General features: G+C 40.2%; 1 protein-coding gene across 9 annotated transcripts in view; it reads right to left on the bottom strand.

The window, feature by feature from the left end:
- Positions 1–22,967, bottom strand: part of zgc:173742 (DNA topoisomerase I mitochondrial) — a 43,850-nt gene that overhangs the window by 5,194 nt on the left and 15,689 nt on the right. For 8 of the 9 annotated variants that reach the window (XR_003777454.2, XM_029115033.2, XM_029115030.2 and 5 more), the window contains exons 3-14: positions 21,760–21,826; positions 20,551–20,600; positions 19,179–19,283; positions 18,861–18,933; positions 18,332–18,588; positions 16,537–16,652; positions 12,476–12,597; positions 7,552–7,674; positions 4,281–4,468; positions 3,776–3,920; positions 1,889–2,032; positions 1,605–1,790 (exon numbers count right to left, since the gene is read on the bottom strand). Coding sequence is in view for 8 of the 9 variants with exons in the window: in XM_029115033.2 (XP_028970866.2) it covers positions 1,605–1,790; positions 1,889–2,032; positions 3,776–3,920; positions 4,281–4,468; positions 7,552–7,674; positions 12,476–12,597; positions 16,537–16,652; positions 18,332–18,588; positions 18,861–18,933; positions 19,179–19,283; positions 20,551–20,600; positions 21,760–21,826 (1,576 nt within the window). In the remaining variant the exon portion in view is untranslated. Of the gene's footprint in view, positions 1–1,604; positions 1,791–1,888; positions 2,033–3,775; positions 3,921–4,280; positions 4,469–7,551; positions 7,675–12,475; positions 12,598–16,536; positions 16,653–17,981; positions 18,002–18,331; positions 18,589–18,860; positions 18,934–19,178; positions 19,284–20,550; positions 20,601–21,759; positions 21,827–22,967 lie in introns of those variants that run through there. The other variant, XM_029115036.2, reaches the window with a different exon arrangement.

The following is a 22,967-nucleotide window of genomic DNA, read 5'->3' as shown; positions in this document are numbered from 1 at the left end:
TCCTTCATTTTGATAATTACAGTGAAAATGTTTTAGACATTAATATTCAGACAGACATTAACAAATTGAATACTATCCCTCCTATTTCAGCAAGTTTTATAGCTATGCTGTATGTCAATGCATTACCTGATTTGCAGCCAGGAATCTGCCATATAAATTGAAAGAATAAGACAAGTCTCCAAATAAGAGATTAGAAGGATAATACATAAGATGAAAGGATCTGGTCTGGATCACTGTAGAACTCGTATTCAGACATTTAAGGAAGGACATTTGCATAGCTCTCGCCCTGGGTGCGTAGAGAGGTCTTCTCATGAATGAAATTGTTGAACATTTGCAAAACCTGGTCATCCGGGGCAGAGCCAGGCAAAATGAATTTGCGCAAAACGTTCATTGTAAAAACCATTCAACTTGAGGTGCAGAGGAGGAGAATTTGGTATGTTTACAGTCTCTTGTAGCCTACATAGAAAACCAGTCAAATAGCAGTTACATTTAACAGACCTAGCCTTGTCAAGTGAATGCTTTCAGCTTGTTAACACTTCTAGCGGCATGCATAAGGTCACGTTTCCTAACCTGGCGTACACGCCCACAACGTGGAGGCAACAATTCATGGTGGCAGCGTGGGACATTCCTTCATGAAACAAATGAACATTGGCGTTTTCCGGTAAAAGACTGCAATGTTTTATACTAACCTATAACAAATCTAAAACAACTCCAGCTGAAATATACAATGCATGTTCCTGGCTGTGATGGAGATAATACATTCACATAATCTAGCTTCAGAGAAAGGAGGACAGGCAGTGTTTATGTTATGGAGCAACAATGATGTTTGGAATCTGAAACGATATTAATGGAGCATTCAAACAGCAAGTCAGACTGTGTCAAACCTCAACAGCAGACAGGCATCTCAACATGTAATGCTGTTTGTTGTGACTGTTCCCCTGCACATGGGGATCGAAACGTTCCCGTCCTCATTGTATGAATATGGATTACCAACCTGTGTCAGCTCTTGGAGGCCACTGGTGGGTGCCGTTAAATACGCTCATTTCAATAGTTACACAGTTTAACAATAATACTAACAAAGACCTCTTGGGGATTGCATGAATAAGTATCCGAGAGCTGATTGGCCGGCTCTGCAAGTGTTTATTCATGTCACTTTATGCTTTGGCCACAATATAATCTTGGTCCACAAATACCAGTAGGCCATAGGATGACTCTAGAACATGTCAGGTGTGAGGTAAAACAATTAGCACTTTTAAAATTGCCCTTTACACTGGACAGCTTGTTTCAACATACCTTTGCGTAATCTCTGTCAAACTGATCTCTCAAATGTATTTGAACTTTTGACTTCCGTTTTGACAGGAGTGGTTCAATCAGAAACATATTTAACTACTATCAGTGTCAGTAATTAAATGTGAAATGAAGCCCTCCAGGCATTTCCCAACCCTAGGGAACCTACCCAGAGCAGACAGCTCAGTTGGAGGGTAATGTTGAGAGTCCTTGTGACTGAAGGGCTGAACGTAGTGCATATAGATGAAGGGAACAGGGTGCCATTTGGACACGGGCCTTAACAGGCTTGTGTGCGCACGCTTGCGCTCGCTCCTTACCCTCTTGGTGACTGGGACCTTGTTGTAGTAGCGGATACAATCTTTACCCAGGAAGTCAAACTCCACAACACAGTCGCTGCCCTCCAACCTGTCGTACAGGGTGATGTGCTCCACCCTCAGGGAGCAGCAGCCCACCGTGTCCGCCGTCTCGCCCTCCTCCTTCTCGTTACCTGCCCTCAAGGCCAGCTGGAGGAAACAGCATCACCACAGGCGTCAGGTCTGGCACCAACTGACTAGAGGTGTAGTGTATAATCCATCAACCAGCGTATGGCAGAGACACAGACCACATCTATGAAGTAGAGGGCCACAGCTCTCTGACGGTTCACCATCTGTTTGGACTTGAGGTCCTGCTGGTACTGCAGGCGAATTCTGTCCACACAGCTCTTCAACCTTCGTGCCACCTCGTACTTCTCCCAGTCCTTCTCACCCTACAGAACAGCATCATAGGATGTTATGGGTTGACATCTTCACATCATTGCATTCAGACACCTTGTACAACTGTGGATCAATCATAGCTCTTTCAATAAACAGAGCATTCTTAGTCATGTTGTTTAGTAATCCAGAATCCAATTCCACATGTCTACCCAGTTAAAGTGACACGTAGAGAAGAAGCTAAATTAAGTTTGCGTAATAGCATAGTGATAGCCAGAGGCTATTTAATTAGCCACACTCCCACCTCTGAGATTTCACCACCACATTGCCATGGCGACAAACTGTGGAATAACTTAACCTTCAAAATAACAAACTGGGAGATAAGAGGATGGAGATGTGATGAAAAGAGGAACAGAAGAATGATGATGGTTCGGTGAGAGGGCTAGGAGCTCAGAAACTAGCCATGTTCATTTTAAACACAAAATGGAGCCACTGATTATTCCAGGCAGATTAGATGAGGGAACAGGAGGTAGTAAACCGAAAGGAAGATGGACTAGGAAACAGTGGAATGAATTAGAGCCACAGTATCTGGAATGGGTTTATTTCCCACTCTGTGCAATGGCAGAAAGCTCAAACAGTCTGGAACTGCAATCCTGCAGCAACATTAACACAGAAGACAAAAATCCACAAAAGAGTTGGATGGGACAGCGACAGTATTCAAAGCCTTCACTTGACCTCGATTTGTGACGTCACCACGGAAATGGAAAACAGACTACGGTGAAGAGGCTGGATGGAGTGGCTTCTCATGTCCTGGACACACACATCCAGCACTCAACATTAACGTACATGTTCACGTGTCTTTCACAAAAACAGTGCTAGATGGAAATGTATCACATGCACACACCCCCACACACACTGGCACCTCTGATCCACACACCATACAAACCACTTAACACAACAAAGGTGGTGAATTGCACTGAATCACCAATCAATCATGGTCTCCTCATGCAACACAAAAGAAAATGCAGACAAATCTAAACAACTGTTCGCAAGGACAAAGCTTCAGAAGTTCACAGCGTGATTTCTAAGGCTATTCAAGAACTATTCAAAAGCACAAATCATGCTCGCAACAAACTCACAAGGTTTCTATTTAAAATGCTGTTGTATTATACAACTCATTCAACCCACCCCCAACGGTTCTGCCACAAAAGAAACTTAACACACTTAACCGCTGCAGAACCTAACCATAATGGCCACGCAGAGAGATCAAAACAGAATGTACATAAATAACCTAAGCAATTTCAAGATCACATTCAAAGTCATTTTCGTGACTGTATGAAGCCCGTAAATGCACTCCACTGCAATCTGTATGTGTTTGAATGAGTGGAAGGTCATCATGGCCATCCACCATTTTAGTAAAGCAGGAGACTAACCACTGGCTCCGAAAACATTACAGATTCCTCAGTCTTAAGGAGACACCAAACATTTTTATAAGATACAATATTAGGCTTATTCTATGCAAAGGTTGTTGGTCAGTAGCCTAACTGAAGTCCCTAATAAAAGGGAAACTGATTGTAATCTGTAGTATCCAGGCATCCACTGAAGTGAACTAGAAACAAGCTGAAATGCATGCACACACGCCAAATGAATACTGCCATCCTGGATTTTGACTGGGCTACAGTTTGATTTACCCAGTTAACCAGGACAAATTTTACCGTTCAAATACAATATAACCATAATGTGGTTTATACAAAAAAAAAATAATAAATGGCGTATTGAAAACCGAGCAGGCCTGGTACCTTGAGTTTGGAGCTTGGGTTGAGCATGATATATTTGCAGGAGCCCTGAACATTCTCTGTCCAGCTAGCAAGCCAGGTTACAGTGTTGTCGTAGCGAACTTCTTTCCAGCGGTGACCAGCAGGGGGCTCCGGGACACGAGACCCTCTATGGAGGGGGTGAAGAGGTCAAAAGGTTTACATAGTAAGCATGACAAAACATCACAGAGGGGCCCAGCAATCCTGAATACTGCAGTGCTTGCTAATTCTCACAGCTTACATACATTTAGACAGGTGAGACTGGAAAGCTAATCAGGAAATAAATCATATGACAAGAGATGGAGGTTTTAGAGGAGTGGAGTAGTGTGCAAAAGGTTATACTGTGGTCTTTATAGATACAACTACAACAGTGGTGAGGGATACATTTTGGAACCAGAAAACTGCCACGCAGGACTGTTCCTTCAGTTCACTGTTCCATAATATTAACTCTTTACTCCGTGTCACCAGACAGTCATGCTCTGAGTCTCACTTTCCACAATTGATGATGACGTCCTCAGGTTGGATCCTCTTCTTCAGATAGCCTTGTTTAGGATGCTCCCCCCGCCCTCGGAAAAGACCCGGGGGCTCAATCTTAAAGTTGCCAATACGCTCCCGGTGGTTGTCCAGCATACAGAAGCCGTACTCATCCACTATTCTCTGGTTGGCCTCTTTAATCACCTGCAATAAAGTAATGGTTATTAGAAAACACATCACAATATTAAGCAGATGCCATGCACCCCATTCACTCAATATTTGTAGCAATTACAACCCAATATACAGTTGTGAAAAAGTACATACATCCACTGGAACACACGGATCTTAGTTAATTTTGTACCACATTTGTTGAAATGAAACCTAATTCAACAAATTATTTTATTTTAAAGATTAGAAACATGGTCTGGTCTTAACACAGCCTCTTAAATCAGGCCTAGCTTGTCACTTGTTGCTAGGCCTGATTATTGTTGCAAAGTTTTTAATAACACCTCAAAACACGTTAAACCAATCAAATTAATTGCTTGGTCTAATGTCTCAAAACAAGTTAACTCAAATTCACTGCGACTTCTACAAGTGCTGACGAGAATAATGCCTTCAGTGCAAAGGTAGCTAGCCAGGCGAAGATGGCAGCAAAATCGTTAAATAAAATCCCATCGAAATCTGTGGATGTATGTTGCATTTGTGGTGAACCATCAGTCTTTGATAAACAACCTTTTCCTAGGTAAATTGTCATTATTGCGACCAGGCTACATACTCGCTTTAGAAGATACAAAAATAGAAGGCGAGGAATTTGCCAAAGGGCATTACACGGCAGTATATGGCAGCGATTCCTTTTGCGTTCAGAACATGAACCTGATCCTCGATTATTGAAATCAGAGGAGAAAAATAGAATACTTTTTTTTTGCCAGGAGCCGGCCTAGAAGAGCGAATGTGACTGACCGACCTACCCTTGTTAAATAGCATAGTGATTAGAGCCGCAGACTACAGAACAAAGGGTCCCGTGTTCGACTCGTCTCAGTCAAAACACATTGCTCAGGACAGACAAAAGCTTTGCTTTTTGTACAACCTTCAGTAGCTACGTTACAGGAAGCCTAAAATAGAACGGTTAACTGTTAGTACTGTTATTGCAACCATTTCTGGTGGATTTTCGATTTGTCTTAGGATTTGTTCAGGATAGACAAAAACTTTAATGACTACACATGATTCGTCTTTTCACTTGACGAAAAAGTCTTATCGTCATCTATATTGATACAGTTATTGTATTAATGTAATTCACGAATGGCTAATAAGCTGTTAAAACGGCCATTGGCAAAAGCAATACAGTTCATAGATGCCATTTGTTTTGGAGGTAGATTTAAAAAACGTTACTCAGTTTAACACAACGGTTAATGGTGTCTAACGAAATATTCAAAGTAGGCTTGATGTTAATGCGTGACAAAATTATATAATGTCAGGAGTAGTGGTGAAAGACAAAGCCTTTCACATGGGTGATCAGGGTTCAAATCTCAGGAGGGTAACACCGGTCGACACTTCTTGTGGGCCAGCTGAACTAAGCTTGCCTGGTTGCTTGTTCCTTCATTTCTGCTTCTTTTGACATTTTGCAACCCAGGTAGGAACCAAAAACTTTCAGGAAATGTGTATTATCCATTTCCAATAAATAGTGAAACCACACCAAACAAGCCTTGAGTGGATTTTGGAAAAATAACATCCCATAGAAATCTTAGGTAAGTTTCCAGACGGTTAAAGAGGGCAGACAAGATTGGAGGTGAGCCCTTGCAAGACTAGTCTTAACCATACATGATGGATTTGGAAGGTATTCTGAGCCCCTCACTTACACATAAAAGCATCATTCTAAAATTGATTATATGGATTTTTCCATATCAAATCTCCATATGGAATGGAACAATTGTTAAACCTCCTAAGACCTGAGCTTTGGTGCAGGAAGCCTAAAATGTCCACATATGTGGACACCGGGTCTCAGGAGGTTACACTTTTTGCAAATTAATGAAAATCATATTTACATTATTCAGACCCCTTTAAGTATTCTGCTGAAGCACCTTTGGCAGCAATTAGAGGCTCAAGACTTCTTGGGTATGACACTACAAGCTTGGCAGGAATCTCCCATTGTTCTCTGACAGATTGGCTGAGGAACATAACAGCGATTTTCAGTTCTCTCCAGAGATGTATGATTAGGTTTAAGTCGGAGCTCTGCCTGGGCCACTCAAGGACATTCAGACTTGTGGTAAGGTAAACCTGATCCCCAGTCTGAGGCCCTGAGTGCTCTATTCGGTTTTCAGCAAGGATCTGTCTGTACTTTGTTATGTTCATCTTTCCCTCGATCCTGACAAGTCCCATCCCACAGTATTATGGAGCCACCATCATGCTTCACCTTTTGGGATAATATTGGCCAGGTAATGTGCGGCACCTGGTTTCCTCCAGAAGTGATGTTTGGCATTCAGATCAAAGAGTTCAATTTTGGTTTCATAAGGGCAGAACACAAGAACCATCTAGGTCCCTTTTGGCAAAATCCAAGCAGGCCATCTTGCCTTTTACTGAGTGGCTTCCGTCTGGGCAGTCTACCATAAACGCCTGGAGTAAATGCCATAAATAGTGGAGTGCAACAGAGATGGTTGTCTTTCTAGAAGGTTCTTCCATGTCCACACAGGAACTCTGGAGCTCTGTCAGAGTGACCATCGGGTTCTTGACCAAGAACGGAGGCCACTCTGTCCTTCGACTTCATGGCTTAGTTTTGGCAGTGGAAATTAGATGAACCGGAGCTCATTTTAAGTGTCATACCAAAGGGTCTGAATACTTGCGTAAATGTGATCTGTATTTCATGAAATTTGCAAAAATGCTAAAAAAAAAACCTTGCCTTATCATTATAGGCTATTGTGTGTATATCATCAAAACAATAAATTCAATCAATTGTAGAATAAAGCTGTAATGTAACAACATTTGTTGAACGTGGTTTGAATACTCAAATGTACTGTAGGTATGTGGTAACATCATTCCAGGATCAAAGGACCTATCCAATGTACTGATAGGTAAAGATTATTGATACCCATGAGTCTGGGAGGGGATACAAAGCCAATTCCAAACAATTTGAAGTTCTAAAGGATCATCTGGCAATGTCCATGTGACAGGCCATTCCTCCAAATACCTCCACCAAATTTAACTTCCAAGGGGGTGTTACAAACATCTTCACATTAATTTTAAATAGTAATTATAACATGAGTAATGCTATGTTTGGTCTGAGTTTTACTCACTAGTTTATCCTCTTTATTCATGGCTTTCCTAGCCTCCACCTTCTCAACGTGCATGGCATGGAGCTCCCCAAAGTCACATTTACTCAGGTCAGTAATCAGCATCCTCTCCTCCAAGGTCATCTCCTGCTCAGAGAAAATAAAAAACACATCAGAAACAGATTGATTCAGTCCAAGTAGGCCTAGCTTCTGCAACATAATTCAGGATGTTCATCCACGACACCCCACCCAAACATTTATTAAACACCAGATTACCAAACACATCTGATGTATAAGATGGCTTTGACTATTTTATCAGTGATTATATTTTGTTTATTCTTTTCATTTCCTTTAAAAAAATAAATATATACATATATTCTTTTAATGTAGTTATATTTTTAGTGTGCAAAGCACTGTAAATGTACTAGAAAAGCACTATTCAAGTTATTACTATTTATTTGATAATGACTTGATTAATAGACATGATAGACCATCTCAGTCAAATGAGTGAATGATAACCATGATGGACAGCCTCTGTTTTAAAACCCATGAATAGATCACCCAAATAAAAGGTCACTCCAACAGGGTTGCCCTTTTATTCACATCGGATTTATTCAGTATTCTTTTTTTATTTTTGGTGCAAAATGTCAGAACACCGACTACCTTCAAAGTGGCCTCCTACGGCTGACGAGAGTGCCTGTATGGTTACAGGGATTTCACAACCATTTACAGAGCAGGCCTTCGCTCTGTCACTATGGCCACCTGATTCTGTCACAAACAGCCTGATCAATAAGACCAACAGGCAATGGGACCCACTTATACCACAAGTAGAACAGGAGAATGGAGATAAAGAAAAGCTGAAAATAAAATAAACTGGAGGAAGAAAAAAATCTATCTACAGAGACCATTATAGAAAAGCCTTCCCTTTCAATGCCAGCATGTGCAATAACCAGTTTAGGGCACTACTTCATACACAAAAATTTAGTAAATTCCAACATACAGTGCATAACTCATTTGAGCAAGGTCAACACAGGTCAACATATCCAGAGGTAGCAATGTGTGTCTAGACCAGGGGGGGGCAATATTTTTCACAGGGGGGGGGCCACACTCAAAATGCCAGAGAGCATCATGGGCCAGATTACTTTTACATGCCTAAAAAACACACAACATAGCTAACTCTGTTAACTTGCATATTATATTTATTTTCCATGCAACACAGTTTTCATAATTGAACTTAATTTACTTTAACAATGTTTTTTATTTTATTATTATTTTCTGTTAACAACTAATGGCAGGCAAAGGCCTTAAATTACTCAACAGAAATGTTGCAACACATATTTGCCTTAAAACATAACTTTCAACTCAACAGAGTAAGCTACATTACATAAGGTATAGTGTATAACAGTTATTAGGGCAGACATAAGTCTATGAAATCACTTCTGAAGATTTTAACCCAAAGCAAATGTTGGTATAATTGCCGTCATCTAACTTCATACAGTATATTTTTTGTACTATGTGCTTTTAACGACAGCGATTCCAGCAGCCCAGACCCAAGAAAACAACTTTTAGGGCTAATCACGCAATCTGAACAGGAGAGCCTTGTATATATGTTGACAAGTGAGGTGAAGTCAGGAGTCATTTCTGTTGAAGCAGTGTGCGGTACTGCTGCAAAATGTTCATCAGTGAGGCTGCATCTGCGCTTGGACTTGTTGAATTGTAGCATCGGGTGACAGTTTTTGTATTTCACTGCATGCTTGCTCTGGAAGTGCCTCTGCAAATTGTACTCTTTAAAAACTGTGACGTTAGCTTAACATATTAAGCAAGTTGCTTTACCTGCGACATCTGCAAATAAATATTTTCCTGTCAATAGTGTTTTAAATACCCTGCTTTCGTTATCAACTTTTCTTCGGCTCATTTCCAGAGATCGCTAGCCATCAATTGCATATAGTACATACAAATAACTTCCACGCGTGGATTGTGGTGCTGGTCCCTACATATCATAGCAACGCAAATACCTTGTTTCAACTTAAAGGTATTTTAGACAGTATGATTCTGCTGTACTTATTACTGGGAGTGCCACAGGACTAATTTGAAACGGTGAATAAAATAATCTGTGGACCTCGCCAGGTATTTTTTATTTCGTATTATTTTAAAAGTTTAGGCTGTATCACCGGCCAGATAGAATTACTCAACGGGGGCCTTATCTTGCCCAGGTCTGGTCTAGACTGATTGCAGTAAAAAATAAAATTACACACACGTTATCTGCCATTTCCTAATACATTTTCCCAGAAAAACAAACATTAAATCTTCTAAATATTATGGATGTCACAATACCAGAATTTTTTACTTCGATATGATACCAATGATATTATACAGTTCCAGATACAATAACCATTAAGGCTTAAGTTACTTTCAGAAACATTTCACAGTGCTTAGAGAATTTTTAAAAATATAATTAAATAGCAATTTAATTATAACTTGCACTACTAGTACTCTAGTACCTTCGCATTTAAATATAACGTTTACCTGACAGTTTTACTTTTAACTTAAGAGGTCATAATAGCCGATAGTGCAAACCCTTCAAAAGCGAGCATCACATTTTTAAGAGTGAGATGGAAAGCCCAATCTCAGGGTAGACTGACAGATAGACAACATGCCCTGCTTACCTTCAGGCAATGCTCAAACCCTATATGCCTAGCCGAACTCCTCCCTATGCAACTTCAGCACTATGGGCAGTCCTACCTCTAAAAAAAGCCATTTTTAGAAGGAGAGTGATGGTGTTTCATCAGGTGACCTGGCATCCACAATCAGCTGACCTCAACCCACTTGAAATAGTTTGGGATGAGTTGGACCTTTATGTACATTAGATACCACAAATAGCAGAGAACATGTTTGTTTTGTCCATTACAGGGTATTAATTTTGTTAAATTTAATTACCAATTAAATATAACAAAATTAGGAGAAAGTGAAGAGTTCTGAATACTTCCAGAAGGGTCTGTACATTCATCACTAGGCCCCCCTAAAATAGTAAATCCTCAAGTTCAAATCGTAAATGCACTGGAAAGCAATGGTACGTTTTGCTAATCAATAAACCCATTCAGCTACCCTACTATAATGTTTTTAATAAAAATGTATGGAGGTTAAAACATATGAGGTTTTAAAAATGTAATGTATGGAAATTGTTTTAGACAAGCTGCAATTCATGAAATTCGACTTGCACGACAGACCAGATGCCATGTAATATCAAAGTGATACGTTTTTCTCTTTCCCGGAATACAAAGTGATCTAGCTACAACTTTCTAGTAGACACTTCATTAATGACTTGATCAAATGATTACTCAGTACCAAGACGTTTTTCTATGAGATTAGTTAAGGTCAAATCTTCAGTTTCAACCGAACACAGTAGCAAAACTGTGCATGTTTCACAGATTTGTTTGTTTGTGCTTGAAGTTAAAATATTTGACACGTATTCTGTTCAGAGGAAGGGAGATCCGGTTATTAAAGGTTTCCTTTTTAATTATGATCACATTTTTTTATGAATTCATGCCGAGATGAATATGCTAATGATTAAATCTGTTTTGAAATGATTCAAATAAATCATGTTTAGAAACAGTATGTAGGTAGATTGGACATTTTTGTGCCTTTGGTTGGTGTGGGACCGAGTGTATTCAAGTAAAGAAATTAAGTCATTAGATCAGTGTCTAAAACTATGAGACAGGTGTACTTTTATCCAACCTTGACCCAAAATAACTTTATTTTGAATAATTTTACACCCGTTGCTACTCTTAAAATACATGATAAAACCGTTTAGGGAAGTATGCCCAGACGCCCCACACCAAGGCTTAGCACCCCTATCTATCCATGAATTTCTAGTGACATCCCTGCTCTGTACACCACTTACTGTTAAACTACAAAGCATTACATGGACTTGCTTCTCCTCTTCTCTGTGAATTGGTCCTGACCTACATACCAACATGTAGAATCTGCCCACAAGACACAGGCCTCCATACTGTACCTGAGGAGAATTTCTAAAACAGCTGGGGTCAGAAATTTCTCCATCTCAGACTTTTAAGCATTTAATAAAATACTTCAATAAGGTCTAAGATTAAGTGTAGTCTGGGGGTTATGCTATTCGCTAGGAAGACGGTCCTCTAGCCCAAACCCAGGGGAGGACACGTCCTAGCCACTAGGTTACTGTGCACTAATTTCTTGTCATTTGCTCTTTGGGGTTTCTAGTCTGGGTATCTGTATAAGGACTTTGTGACAATGGATTTAAATGAGGGCTTTCTGAAATACATTTTATTATTTTCATGAGCAAGGAATCCATATGTCCACATTCAGAGGAAGGGGAGTTTAGCTGTAGATTAATACAATAATACAGGGAAAATTAGAGCAGGTGCTAATCATTAGTAATACCAATGAATTTTGTTTTGCAACAGAACACATTTGATATTTTTCCTAATACAGTGTCCACACTGTCACAGCCCAGACATTGTCGTGCTATTGTGGACACTTGGAGTCACTGACTTTCTCTCTAAGCATGATTGGCAGGCAGCGGGTGGGCGGAGACTGGGGGCAGTCAGGCGAGGAGAGGTTATAATAACAGTTTAATTGGATTTGTTCATATGCAGCGAGCGACTTGTCTGGATTAGCGTGTCAATGCCGCAACACAAATCGTATTTTCAAGAGCATTGAGTACTAAGAAGCTCTAAATTAATTCTGCATGATACGCCCGTGTGCCTGGTGAAGTGTGTACAGGACAACCCTATACAGCCATCTCAACACCAGTCTACCTCACTGCATCTAGTTACCTCTGTACAGACAACACGTATCTAGTATAGGGGGCTGATGATCACGGTCTCACAACCAGAGCCATTGATGTAGATTAAAGAACAAGCTAAGAAAAATGTCAAGTTGTTCCGAGGGCTAGTCCACCTCCACTTCCCACCTTCCTCCAGTCTTTGAAGAAGTTGTTGCGGAACACCTCTTTGGTGGTGTATTCATGGTCCAGCATCTGAGCGTAGAACAGAGCCACCTCCTCTGCAGCAAGACTCAGCTTCACAATGTTACCTGGAGAACAAGCACAAATAACATCCATTAAAGGTCCCATGACATGCTACTTTTTGTAGGCTTTAATATAGGCCATAGTGGTCCCTAGTACTGTATCTGAAATCTTTTTTCAAAAATTCAGCCTTGCTGCAGAATTATAGCCACTACAATACAGTCACAGAATGAGCTTCCTTCAAACGGCCCGTATTGGTGTCTGTGACTTTAAATTTTAATGAGGATGAAAAAGGCGGGGCAAGGTGGTGGGTGAGCGGGGCATGGTGGTGGGTGGGCGTGGCCTTTACTATCTTGCGGCAAAGGTAACGTGCATGTTTACCGGTATGTCTGGATCATATTGCAATGGCACGAAGACACATTGAAGCATTTCAGTTTGACCCAGAATCCGATCCAGATGGAGAAGCAACGGATGAAGAAGTTGCAACTCAGCGCCTCGAGAAGGATGTTTCCGAATGGTTAGTTAAAAATATTATGTCTATATGATACTTTGTTAGGATGTCTGATTATCATGTAAGTTAAAGCTAAAGCTAATCTGCTTTTGCCTTTTCATGTTTCTCTGATTTGTGATGATTTTAAAGCTGTGTTAGCATCTATATCAGTAAATATTCTAGTTTAGAGAAGAGGGTTTTTTTAAATGTAAAAATTCTCCCTTCATATCATGAAGTCACGTTACACAAGATATATAAAGCCTATATATTTATGTGCGCGCAGGGGTAAATAATTTTGTTGTGTAACATTATGTACATAGTCGTCGGTGAAATGTTTGCCACAGACATGCAAAACTTTGGGAAGCTGTGTCGGCGCTTTTCCGGAGAAAATGAAATCATTCCACTGGTTCTTCTGTGGCATGTACGAAGGAAGTAAAAAAAGGCTTCGTTGCTCATCTCTACATCCTATTACTGAGCAATTATTGTGTTTCCTTCGCTCAAAAGCCATGATGCCCCTCCTCGTCGCGTAGACAAATTGAAGTTGCGCTCACACACGTGTGCCTCACACCTGGCTCTATTTAAATTATTTCTCTGGGCGGGCAAAGCAGAAAAAGGGGAGTTACCATGGGAGTTAACAATTTCTCCTTGCGACGTCACAAAGAGACGGGTCCAGATCAGCCTGTTTGATTCTCCGTGAAAATGCTCAATTTACACCGAATGGAATTTTTTGAAAATTTGGGACCATATATAGGCTAGGTGAACTCATATTAATGTTAAAAAACCTCACAAAATGAAAATTTCATGTCAGGGGACCTTTAAAAGGTAAACATTAGCCCAGGGTATATTTCTGGGAAGCCACTTGATGTCCTTAGGAGAAAAATTATGTTATAAAATAGTTTTGCACTCAGCTTTACTTGTCTTTTATTACCATCTGGTAAAAGGGTTCAAACTCTTGGAAAACATTGTGTCAATTCACATTAATTTAGTAGTGGCAGGCTGCCAAACTATCCTTGATGCCCTAAGAAAATGTGATTATTCTTTTATTTTGAGCTCTTAAGATCAAAGTGACAATACCAACATGTCGTAAATAGACTGATATAGTAGTCACAATCCCCATAAAACCTAGCGGCACGACTGGAAAAGTGGCTCTTTCAGTTATTACACCAATCATCTCTTCAATAGGGAATTATTAGATCCAGTTCAAATAGTTTCTTGTAGGCTTACACCACCAAGCCAGTTTCATAAGTGTGTAAATATCTATAGGACAAGCTTACTTACGTATCAATACTGGCTAAGGATATTCTTTATTGAGCTAATTGAAGCAAATACGTTGAAAAACTTCACCTTGTCCTCACAAGATTTATACGGTTGTCAAAACAGCTAGCACAAATAAGCCTAAACAAAATACAGGCATAATCTATTGAGTGAGCAGATGTGCAAATAAGAGCTAAACCCCTGCTTCACAGATCATTCACAGGGGTGCATAGTCAGTAACTGAAATGGACACTGGTTCAAGACCAAACTACTCCTCAAAGTCAGAGTAACATTTAAAACAAATGATCAACTGAAGTCTCACGGCACACGACCACATTAGAAACAAATCATCAAAATAAGTGTGACATTTGATTCTAGTCTATTAAAAGCAGAGAGAGCAATGTATCAATAGATGGTGGTGAGATTCTGAGGTCTCTTCTGGACAAGGACAGATCACTATTTGAAAACAGTGTGGAGGAGCTTGTCAATCACGAGGTGATTATTTGACTAGAATGCACCTTTAAGGTTACTAGCTAGTTGTTAACCTGGCTACTATTTATTTTTGATAAAACAATGATCCTGATATATCAATTAAACTCAGATATGTTGTATAAACATTTATATGGAACGATGGAACTTGTGGATGATGAAAAACAATTATATGTCCAGAGTACAAAGGAAAAGTGCAAGGACAAGTGTAAGGTAATGTAGGCTACATTTAGAGTGCAGGATTTCTTAATCTATGGGTCGGGCCCCACTTGGTATTTTAAATATATAACCTGAAGCATGGGTATACTGTACAGCCGATATACTTCATCGGTTGGCCTGAAAGCACAAGCAACCCCACAAAAACATAAATCCAAAAGGAAAACTCTAGTTCATGAGTAGCTGAAGATCCAAGAAACACTGACCTCTCAGAGATCAATTAAGAAACAGCTTTTGCAGCTTAGTCAGAACCAAATGCGCCACATCATCCGCACAGGTCCTTCAGGAGTTGGATTAGAAGGCCAATCCATACCCAGAGACGGACTGAGACCCATAGTAAGCAGCTGTGGCGGCCTGGGCCCAGCGAGGGAATTCAACACAAACACAGGGAATCATATTGAAACTATGGTTCTCAATCAAAAGGTTTGAACCAGTCAGCCACATATCCCTGAGATGTATGCCCTAAGTAAAGACAATGATCTTCCTTGGGCTGCAGCTGATCCATGCAAATCAATGCAGAGACGAGAAACAATCTTCTGGGGTGAATGATGAAAGGGAAGGTTCTCCCTGGAGTGGTTTAGATAGATGAGAAAGTGTCAACAACATTCAACTTTCAAACTGACCCAGATAGAATGCCTGCAGAATAGAGGGAGCTTCATAGCTCATCTCTCTAAAACGATAGAAAAACGACATAGATACTTACAGAGAAGGGCCATAGAGCTTGTCAAACCAGCAGGGCCCAGTTATCCAGAAGTGTCTTGAGGTTACATTACAAACCTTTCTTGGAGCTTTGTTAAATCTGAGTGGTTTCCCAAAGCTGTCTTTATTAAAGCAGCACTTGAAAAGCTTATTTATGACCGCCCCAGACCACTCTCATAACTACTAAGGACGTTGTTAGGTATGGTTTTGCTCTTCTCTGCGTCACTTGACATACAGAGGATCACTGCCAAAACATTGACTAAATAGGGGATTACTGTGAAAACAGATTACAAATTGTTACAAAGAGGCGATCCAAAAAAGTATTTCAGATAAACATAGGACTGACTTAAAGGGGTAACAAGTATGATTTTTACTGTAGTACTAGCATAAAAAAACAAGCAAAAATGACCAGTACGCATCTGCAGCTCATGTTTTAAATAATATTTTTATACAAAATGTATCTGAGTGACTGTCATATTCCCCATTTAAACTTTCTTGGCGGTCCGTCTGTTCGCATTTACTTTTTATCTCTGTATACTGGCTTTAGACACTCTCAGTACTATCCTTCCCACCCTAAACCCTGGACTCCCTAGTATAATGGTTTTGTTTGGTAAGGGAAGACGAGGAGACAAGTTGCATTATTGTTAAGAGGCAGGATTCTACACAGTGCCTATTCAAAGTAGAATACAGACATACATACTTTTTTGCTAATTGTTGGATGTCTGTTATCTTTGCCTTAATATATCTGATGATTTGTTATGCTAAATAGTTGCATCCATAGGAGAAAATATTTTAGGATCTCATCCATCTTTAAGCTTAAATAAATCTATAATAAAAACCAGGCCCGGGCTGTACTGACCATTGTAGTAGAAGTGGACGTTGTCTGGAAGAGGCTGGTACTCTGGGGGGAAATGGGGACCCTTGTGCTCCAGAAACTTCCACTTGACCCCATCTTCATACTTTGCCTCCTCCCACCTTAGGGACAAGAGCATGTTTGAAAAGAATGTGTGTACATACTCCGCACATACATTCAGTGTAGAACACTGGTTTTCAAAGACTGGGTCTTAACCCAAGGGTGGGTCGTGTGAAGGTGAAACGGAGTCGCAAACAAGCCCAGTTCCACAGGGAGGCAAAACTTGGCATTGCCACAGCAAATTGAATTTGTAGGAGGAAGTTAAACATAAACTCAAGGTAGAGCTTGGAAAACACAAATGAAACGAGAAAGGGTGCCACATGGCAATGGTTTAATTTAATGGTGACCGACAAATTGAAATAACATGTGGCCATAAGGAAAGCAAAAGGGAATGAGCATCAAGGATGCAGTGGCCAGCCAGCAACAGGAGCAGACCCAGGCAGTGAAACAGGACACGGTTCTCTTTCCCAGCCTGCAACAGGAGCAGACCCAGGCAGTGAAACAGGACACGGTTCTCCTTCCCAGCCTGCAACAGGAGCAGACCCAGGAGGTAAAACAGGACACGGTTCTCTTTCCCAGCCTGCAACAGGAGCAGACCCAGGCAGTGAAACAGGACACGGTTCTCTTTCCCAGCCTGCAACAGGAGCAGACCCAGGCAGTGAAACAGGACACGGTTCTCTTTCCCAGCCTGCAACAGGAGCAGACCCAGGCAGTGAAACAGGACACGGTTCTCTTTCCCAGCCTGCAACAGGAGCAGACCCAGGCAGTGAAACAGGACACGGTTCTCTTTCCCAGCCTGCAACAGGAGCAGACCCAGGCAGTGAAACAGGACACGGTTCTCTTTCCCAGCCTGCAACAGGAGCAGACCCAGGCAGTGAAACAGGACACGGTTCTCTTTCCCAGCCTGCAACAGGAGCAGACCCAGGCAGTGAAACAGGACACGGTTCTCTCATTACATTAACACACCAAAATAAAATCAGGAATCACAGCAGTTGATATGACAACACGTGTCACCCAAGTTCAGTCAGTGACATTTGGATTATTTAACTGTAATTGTGGCCAAGGTTTAGCAGGTGATGATAGGACTAGAGAGTTACTGGACTGGAGAGTAAGCATACTACAGGAAGGCATAAGAGTTTTTATTAACCTACTTCTTCAAATTCTTAATGTTGAAAATAACATGATATAATTTCCAAAGTAAACATGCCACCGTGCCAAAATGTTTTATGTTTTTCAGTCTTCTCATGAGATACACATAGGCGTGATAATATTGCACAGCTGCCTTCATAAAATGGAAAGCAGCTAGGCCTGTCTATAGACAGCTGTCTCTCAAAGTTTAAGCACAGCTCAAAGAGTGGAATGTTTCACTCAGACAAAGAACAAAAACATACCCAACTCCGCACCTGAAATGCAAGTTGCACACCAGATTGGTCTGTAAGGAAAACAAAGCAGGCACTAATCCTAAATTAATATTTGGAACAAAAATTCAATTTCACCTAAACTAGGTGATTTTGATGCTGATTTTTACTGTTCTAATTAATAAGAAACAGTTCTGATAAAAGTATGTGTACAACTACAAAAAGAAAAATGAATAGCATATATTTTCAGAACAGCCATTTTGTTTGTTATTTGGGTCAAGGTTTGTCATTTTTTTATCAAAGACAAAGACGGTTGCCTGAAATTATCATTTTTTTTATAATTTTTTTTTACTAAACACTGCTGTAGAAAACACAAATCCCACCATCTCCAGCGTTGCTGCTCCTCTTCCTCTTTCTTTTTGATCTTCAATGCTTTTCCTGCCGCAATCTCTTCCTTTGACTTCTTCTTTGTAGTAACTGGACACTCCCCCTTCTCTTCCTTTGACTTCTTCTTTGTAGTAACTGGACACTCCCCCTTCTCTTCCTTTGACTTCTTCTTTGTAGTAACTGGACACTCCCCCTTCTCTTCCTTTGACTTCTTTGTAGTTACTGGACACGCCCCCTCCTCTTCCTTTGGCTTCTAGGAGATTAAGACACCACCACAAAAACAGCCAGCCCTGGTGTATAACCCTTCCCAAAACATGGTTGACAGCATTTATACAAATGCAAACTTTCATTAATTTCAGCTGTCTGAGTCTTCAGCTCCAAGCCCTAATACAGTAATGTTTGTGAATATGATTAAAAGTAAAATGTTCAGCTGTCCTACTCCCAACCCAGCTGACATTCCTGTTAATAACGACGCAACTACATTAACAACTTCAAACTAGAACATCTGCCGGCTCCTCTGTCTACCTTCATCTTCCGGCTCTTCTCCTTCGCCCCTGAGCTGGCCTCATCCTCCTCTTTCAAGTTATTCATTTTGAACCTGAGGGCAGCAAATAAATTAAGTACAGAAGCATGTCACAAAAGCATTAATCACCTTAAACAGGCAATGGGTTCCCCAAAAAGAACACTTTTGTTGTAGCCCAAGACATGACTCAACTAAAACTCAAGACCTCAGTGAGTAGAATCAAGTGATTTTGTCAGGAGGTAAACTAAACTGTGTGTATTGAGGTTAATTGAGGATTGGAGTAAGATCAGCTGATGGCTTTAATAAGGCCAAGCACTCACGTGGAGGGACCTTCAATGGGCTCCTCCTGTCTTTTCCTCTTTTTCCCCCTTTTATTTGGCACAAAGTTTCCATCTTCTGGCTCATCTAGAACAGCAGAGTGAACCCTGATGACAGAAATACAAATAAGGGACTCGGAACAATAAAATGAAATCACACAAGCTGTTTCGAAAGCTGAACCAAATTCGACTGAGGATCCCTTTTACTTTCCACTAAGTCCTGGCTATCCAGAGTAATACCTGAATCAAAGAGTACACAATGATAATTCATTGACCACATGTTAATGACATAATTACACTGAATACACATCAATTATGGAAAAAGGCCTGTTGATAATTGCGTAATTATGGCAATTAGAAATAATTACAAGCTTACATTTCCCTGCAGTTTCACTTGGAAGCGGAAAGGAAAGAGACCAAATTAATAAATCAACACATTACAATCACCAATGCCACTAAATTACAGTAGAGCATAATATCACATGGTTGGATGGAAATTAAAGAGAATATAGGCCCATTTCCTTCTCACCGATTCTAGCATATCTTCTCACATTATACAGTAGAATACGCTTTGTCGCTTTTAATGGGAAACAATTGGAGATTCAAATAGCTTACAACAACAAATTAGCCTTTATTATACGTAACATGGAAAACTGGAAAGTTTGTTTATAAATAAAATGTCTTAATATTATCTAACATCCAAATGTGGGCCTCATTCATCTATATTATTATTGAAAGGTAATCTTATTATTCTTTGCAAACCCCAAGTTAAACTTCAGTGTGATGATTAAGAAAATACCACATACTGCCAATTGGTTTGTCTTTGAATCAGCCTAGGTAAATCTGAGACATTCACTTTGTCAGTGTGACTAGGCAGCAACACATAAAAAAACAATACTGCCAAGCCTGTAATCTGTGGTGGAGTATACAATACAAACCCAGGGCAAACAACACCTTTTAAATCTTGCCTAAACCTCCACCTTTCATTCCTACACAACACGTCAAATTCTCATTTACTGCTTTTCTGACAAGACATTTTTCATCCATACAGCAAAAATAAATACAAAATCCTGGGAGACAGCCAACACCCTTACAAATTGGAATGGATCCTGTCCAGACTTATGGACATCCAAATCATAATAATTAAATTCCATTACCATCAGAGGTAAAGGGGGAGAGGGGGGGCGCGGGGGCAGCTTGAAACATTACCATTTTGAAACTAATTTCCAATGGCAGCATCAAGGAGCTGCTGTGAAACTTTCTGAAAGATATGAAGCCACTCAACGGCAATGAAAATGCTATGTGAGTAGAGGCGTGACAATTAGCCTCGCTGGCCTATCATTAAAAAGGCACCGTCTCAGGGGAAAATGCCCACCTCACATCGTCATCAAAGCTCTCCACGCTCTTGCTTTTGACAGCCTTGGCCTAATACAGAGGGAAAATAGAAAATTGTGTCAAAATTCCTCATTATCATTTGCATTTTGCACCGTAATGTAATCAGACTGCAGGAAATCTAAAAGTAGTGTTACCCAATGGTACTTTCCCTCATATTAATACATAATGAATGGCTAAAGCCTTGTTCTATCTGGACAGGCAACAAAAGGTGTTATTGGATATTTCAAACCACAATTATACATCTAATTAAAAATGGATTCCTGGCCTAGCCATTTGAAAAGTCAAAGATTTATTTGCTATGAAATGCTTAGTTTTTTTGGCGGGGTTAGAGAGCTATTTATCGATTGCCACTTACCATGTTAACAGCTGGTTGACATGTGGTTGCTAACTAGCTTGTATACCAAGCCTAACTAGCGGTAGGCTTCGTGTACTAGGGTGCACTCAAGTTGAATGTTGTAGCTAGCCAAAAAGGACAACTTGAAAGTTGAGCATCTCATAATTATAAAATGATTTTGAACATTCAAAGTGAGTGGGAAGCCATAATCACCAGAGAACATAAGGTCTGGGTGACAGGAAACATGAGCACCGTCAGCACCAATAAGCTTACACCACTCCACACCCATCATTACTATTATAACTAGAATAGTCAGTAATTGACTGCTGTCTGAACGCACAAATTAGAAGGGGTCCTTTGTATATTCCTGACTGGAATGTCAGTCATTTAAAACAGATTTGAGCATTAAAAAGCTTAAATAACTTACTGAGTAAATTGCACCACAAGTAAAAAAGGGCTGCCAGTACTTGTAACAATTAATTGTGAAAACCCCTTTCCTTATGTTGACATTGATACAGTATGATGATACAGACCTTGGGAACCAACCCAAGCACCCAGTACATCCATCACTATCTAACTTGGGGTGCTTCTGGAGTATTATAGGTTTTACACAGATAAAAGGTTTAGAAGATGCAACTTGGAGTCACATTCCTCAGGAAAAACTAACAGTATAAGATGTTACAGAATCAATGATGGTTGTGATTTGCTGCTGCTACTAGTACTACAGCTAATACTACTGCAAATACTACTATAGCTACTACTACTAGCAGAAAAAGGCTTCTAGTATTACTATCAGGCCCCTACAAACTATAAAAATCCGTATTGTATGATGTAAAACTTTTTATAAATGTTTACCTTTTTCACGTCTTTTTCGGCCCGCTCAGACTTCTCTTTGTGTTTAGTCCTCTCCTTGCGTTTTGTACTGTCAGGCATCCGGGAGGATGGATAAGGAGGAAAAAGGTTAACTTCACAGCTGTATCAGAATTCCCACCACAGAGTTCCAACCTCCACCTAAAACGCAGCCTGCCATGAAATGTCACCCGGGCCAGTTAAAGAATGCTGCTGCCAGTCATGCTTACAGGTGTCTATTCTTCTTTTCCTCCCATTAATTACACACGCCAGTGACGGATGACGCTGGATTAATTTGTCTGCTCATATAATGCATGAAATATCAAGGTGAATTAATTTATTCATATAAAGATGGAGTACCCTCTATGTAATGAATACAAGCACCCATCCACTTAACGTTTATCATTTCTAGTGGAGCTTGCTGGTTTGCAGGTCTAATTTGCCAAAAAAAAAGGAGAGCAACATGAAAGGCGTGTCTGTACCGCAGATCGAATATAACAATGTGTAGATATTGACGGAGCTGTTGTAGCTAAATGTAGTTCAGACGTATAGCAGTCAGGATTTTATTTTTAGGGTGAACAAAGTTGACTGACTACCTGCATGTAAACACCAACCAGACCCCCCCCCCCAAAGTTAAAAAAGTATAATTGCATAATATAGCCAAGAATTTACTTGGGTCTTAGAAAACATTGTCTCCCTGTAACAGAAAAGGTGTAAATTAGGTACTAAATGTGTGAAATCAATAATGTATGCAAGTTACAATAGATGTGCTAAAACGACTTAAACATCTCAAGAGTGAAAGACTGAGATGGCTGTCTCATGCCTGTCCTTTTCTAACAACCACTTACAGTTGAGCCATAACATAACCAGCGTTGCAAACTTAATAGCTTAATGTCAAAATATGTTGGCATATGCGCTTTTGCTAACTGGAACTTTCCAGGCAAGATATCCTCAATTGCTTGTACATTATTAAACATTGTATTCTTACTACATTGTGTTCATAACGACAGTACATCAAATAGTTGCCCAAGGTATTTGACTAAGTCTGTAAAGAAGGCTAATGCTATTCTCTCAGTGGCTTGATTCTGAACAGCCTTTAGCCTGTGACCAGTGATGCCAGATTTGATTGTTAGTATATTACAGACAAAATCCTTCAAAATACAGTACATGAAGTACATACCCTACTATTTCTAAGTTTTATTTGTCAAATTCAC

This window comes from Esox lucius, chromosome 19, assembly GCF_011004845.1.
Source record: "Esox lucius isolate fEsoLuc1 chromosome 19, fEsoLuc1.pri, whole genome shotgun sequence".
Lineage (NCBI taxonomy): Eukaryota > Metazoa > Chordata > Actinopteri > Esociformes > Esocidae > Esox > Esox lucius.
Note: the sequence above shows the minus strand (reverse complement) of the source record. Positions and strands in the feature narration are given on the sequence as shown.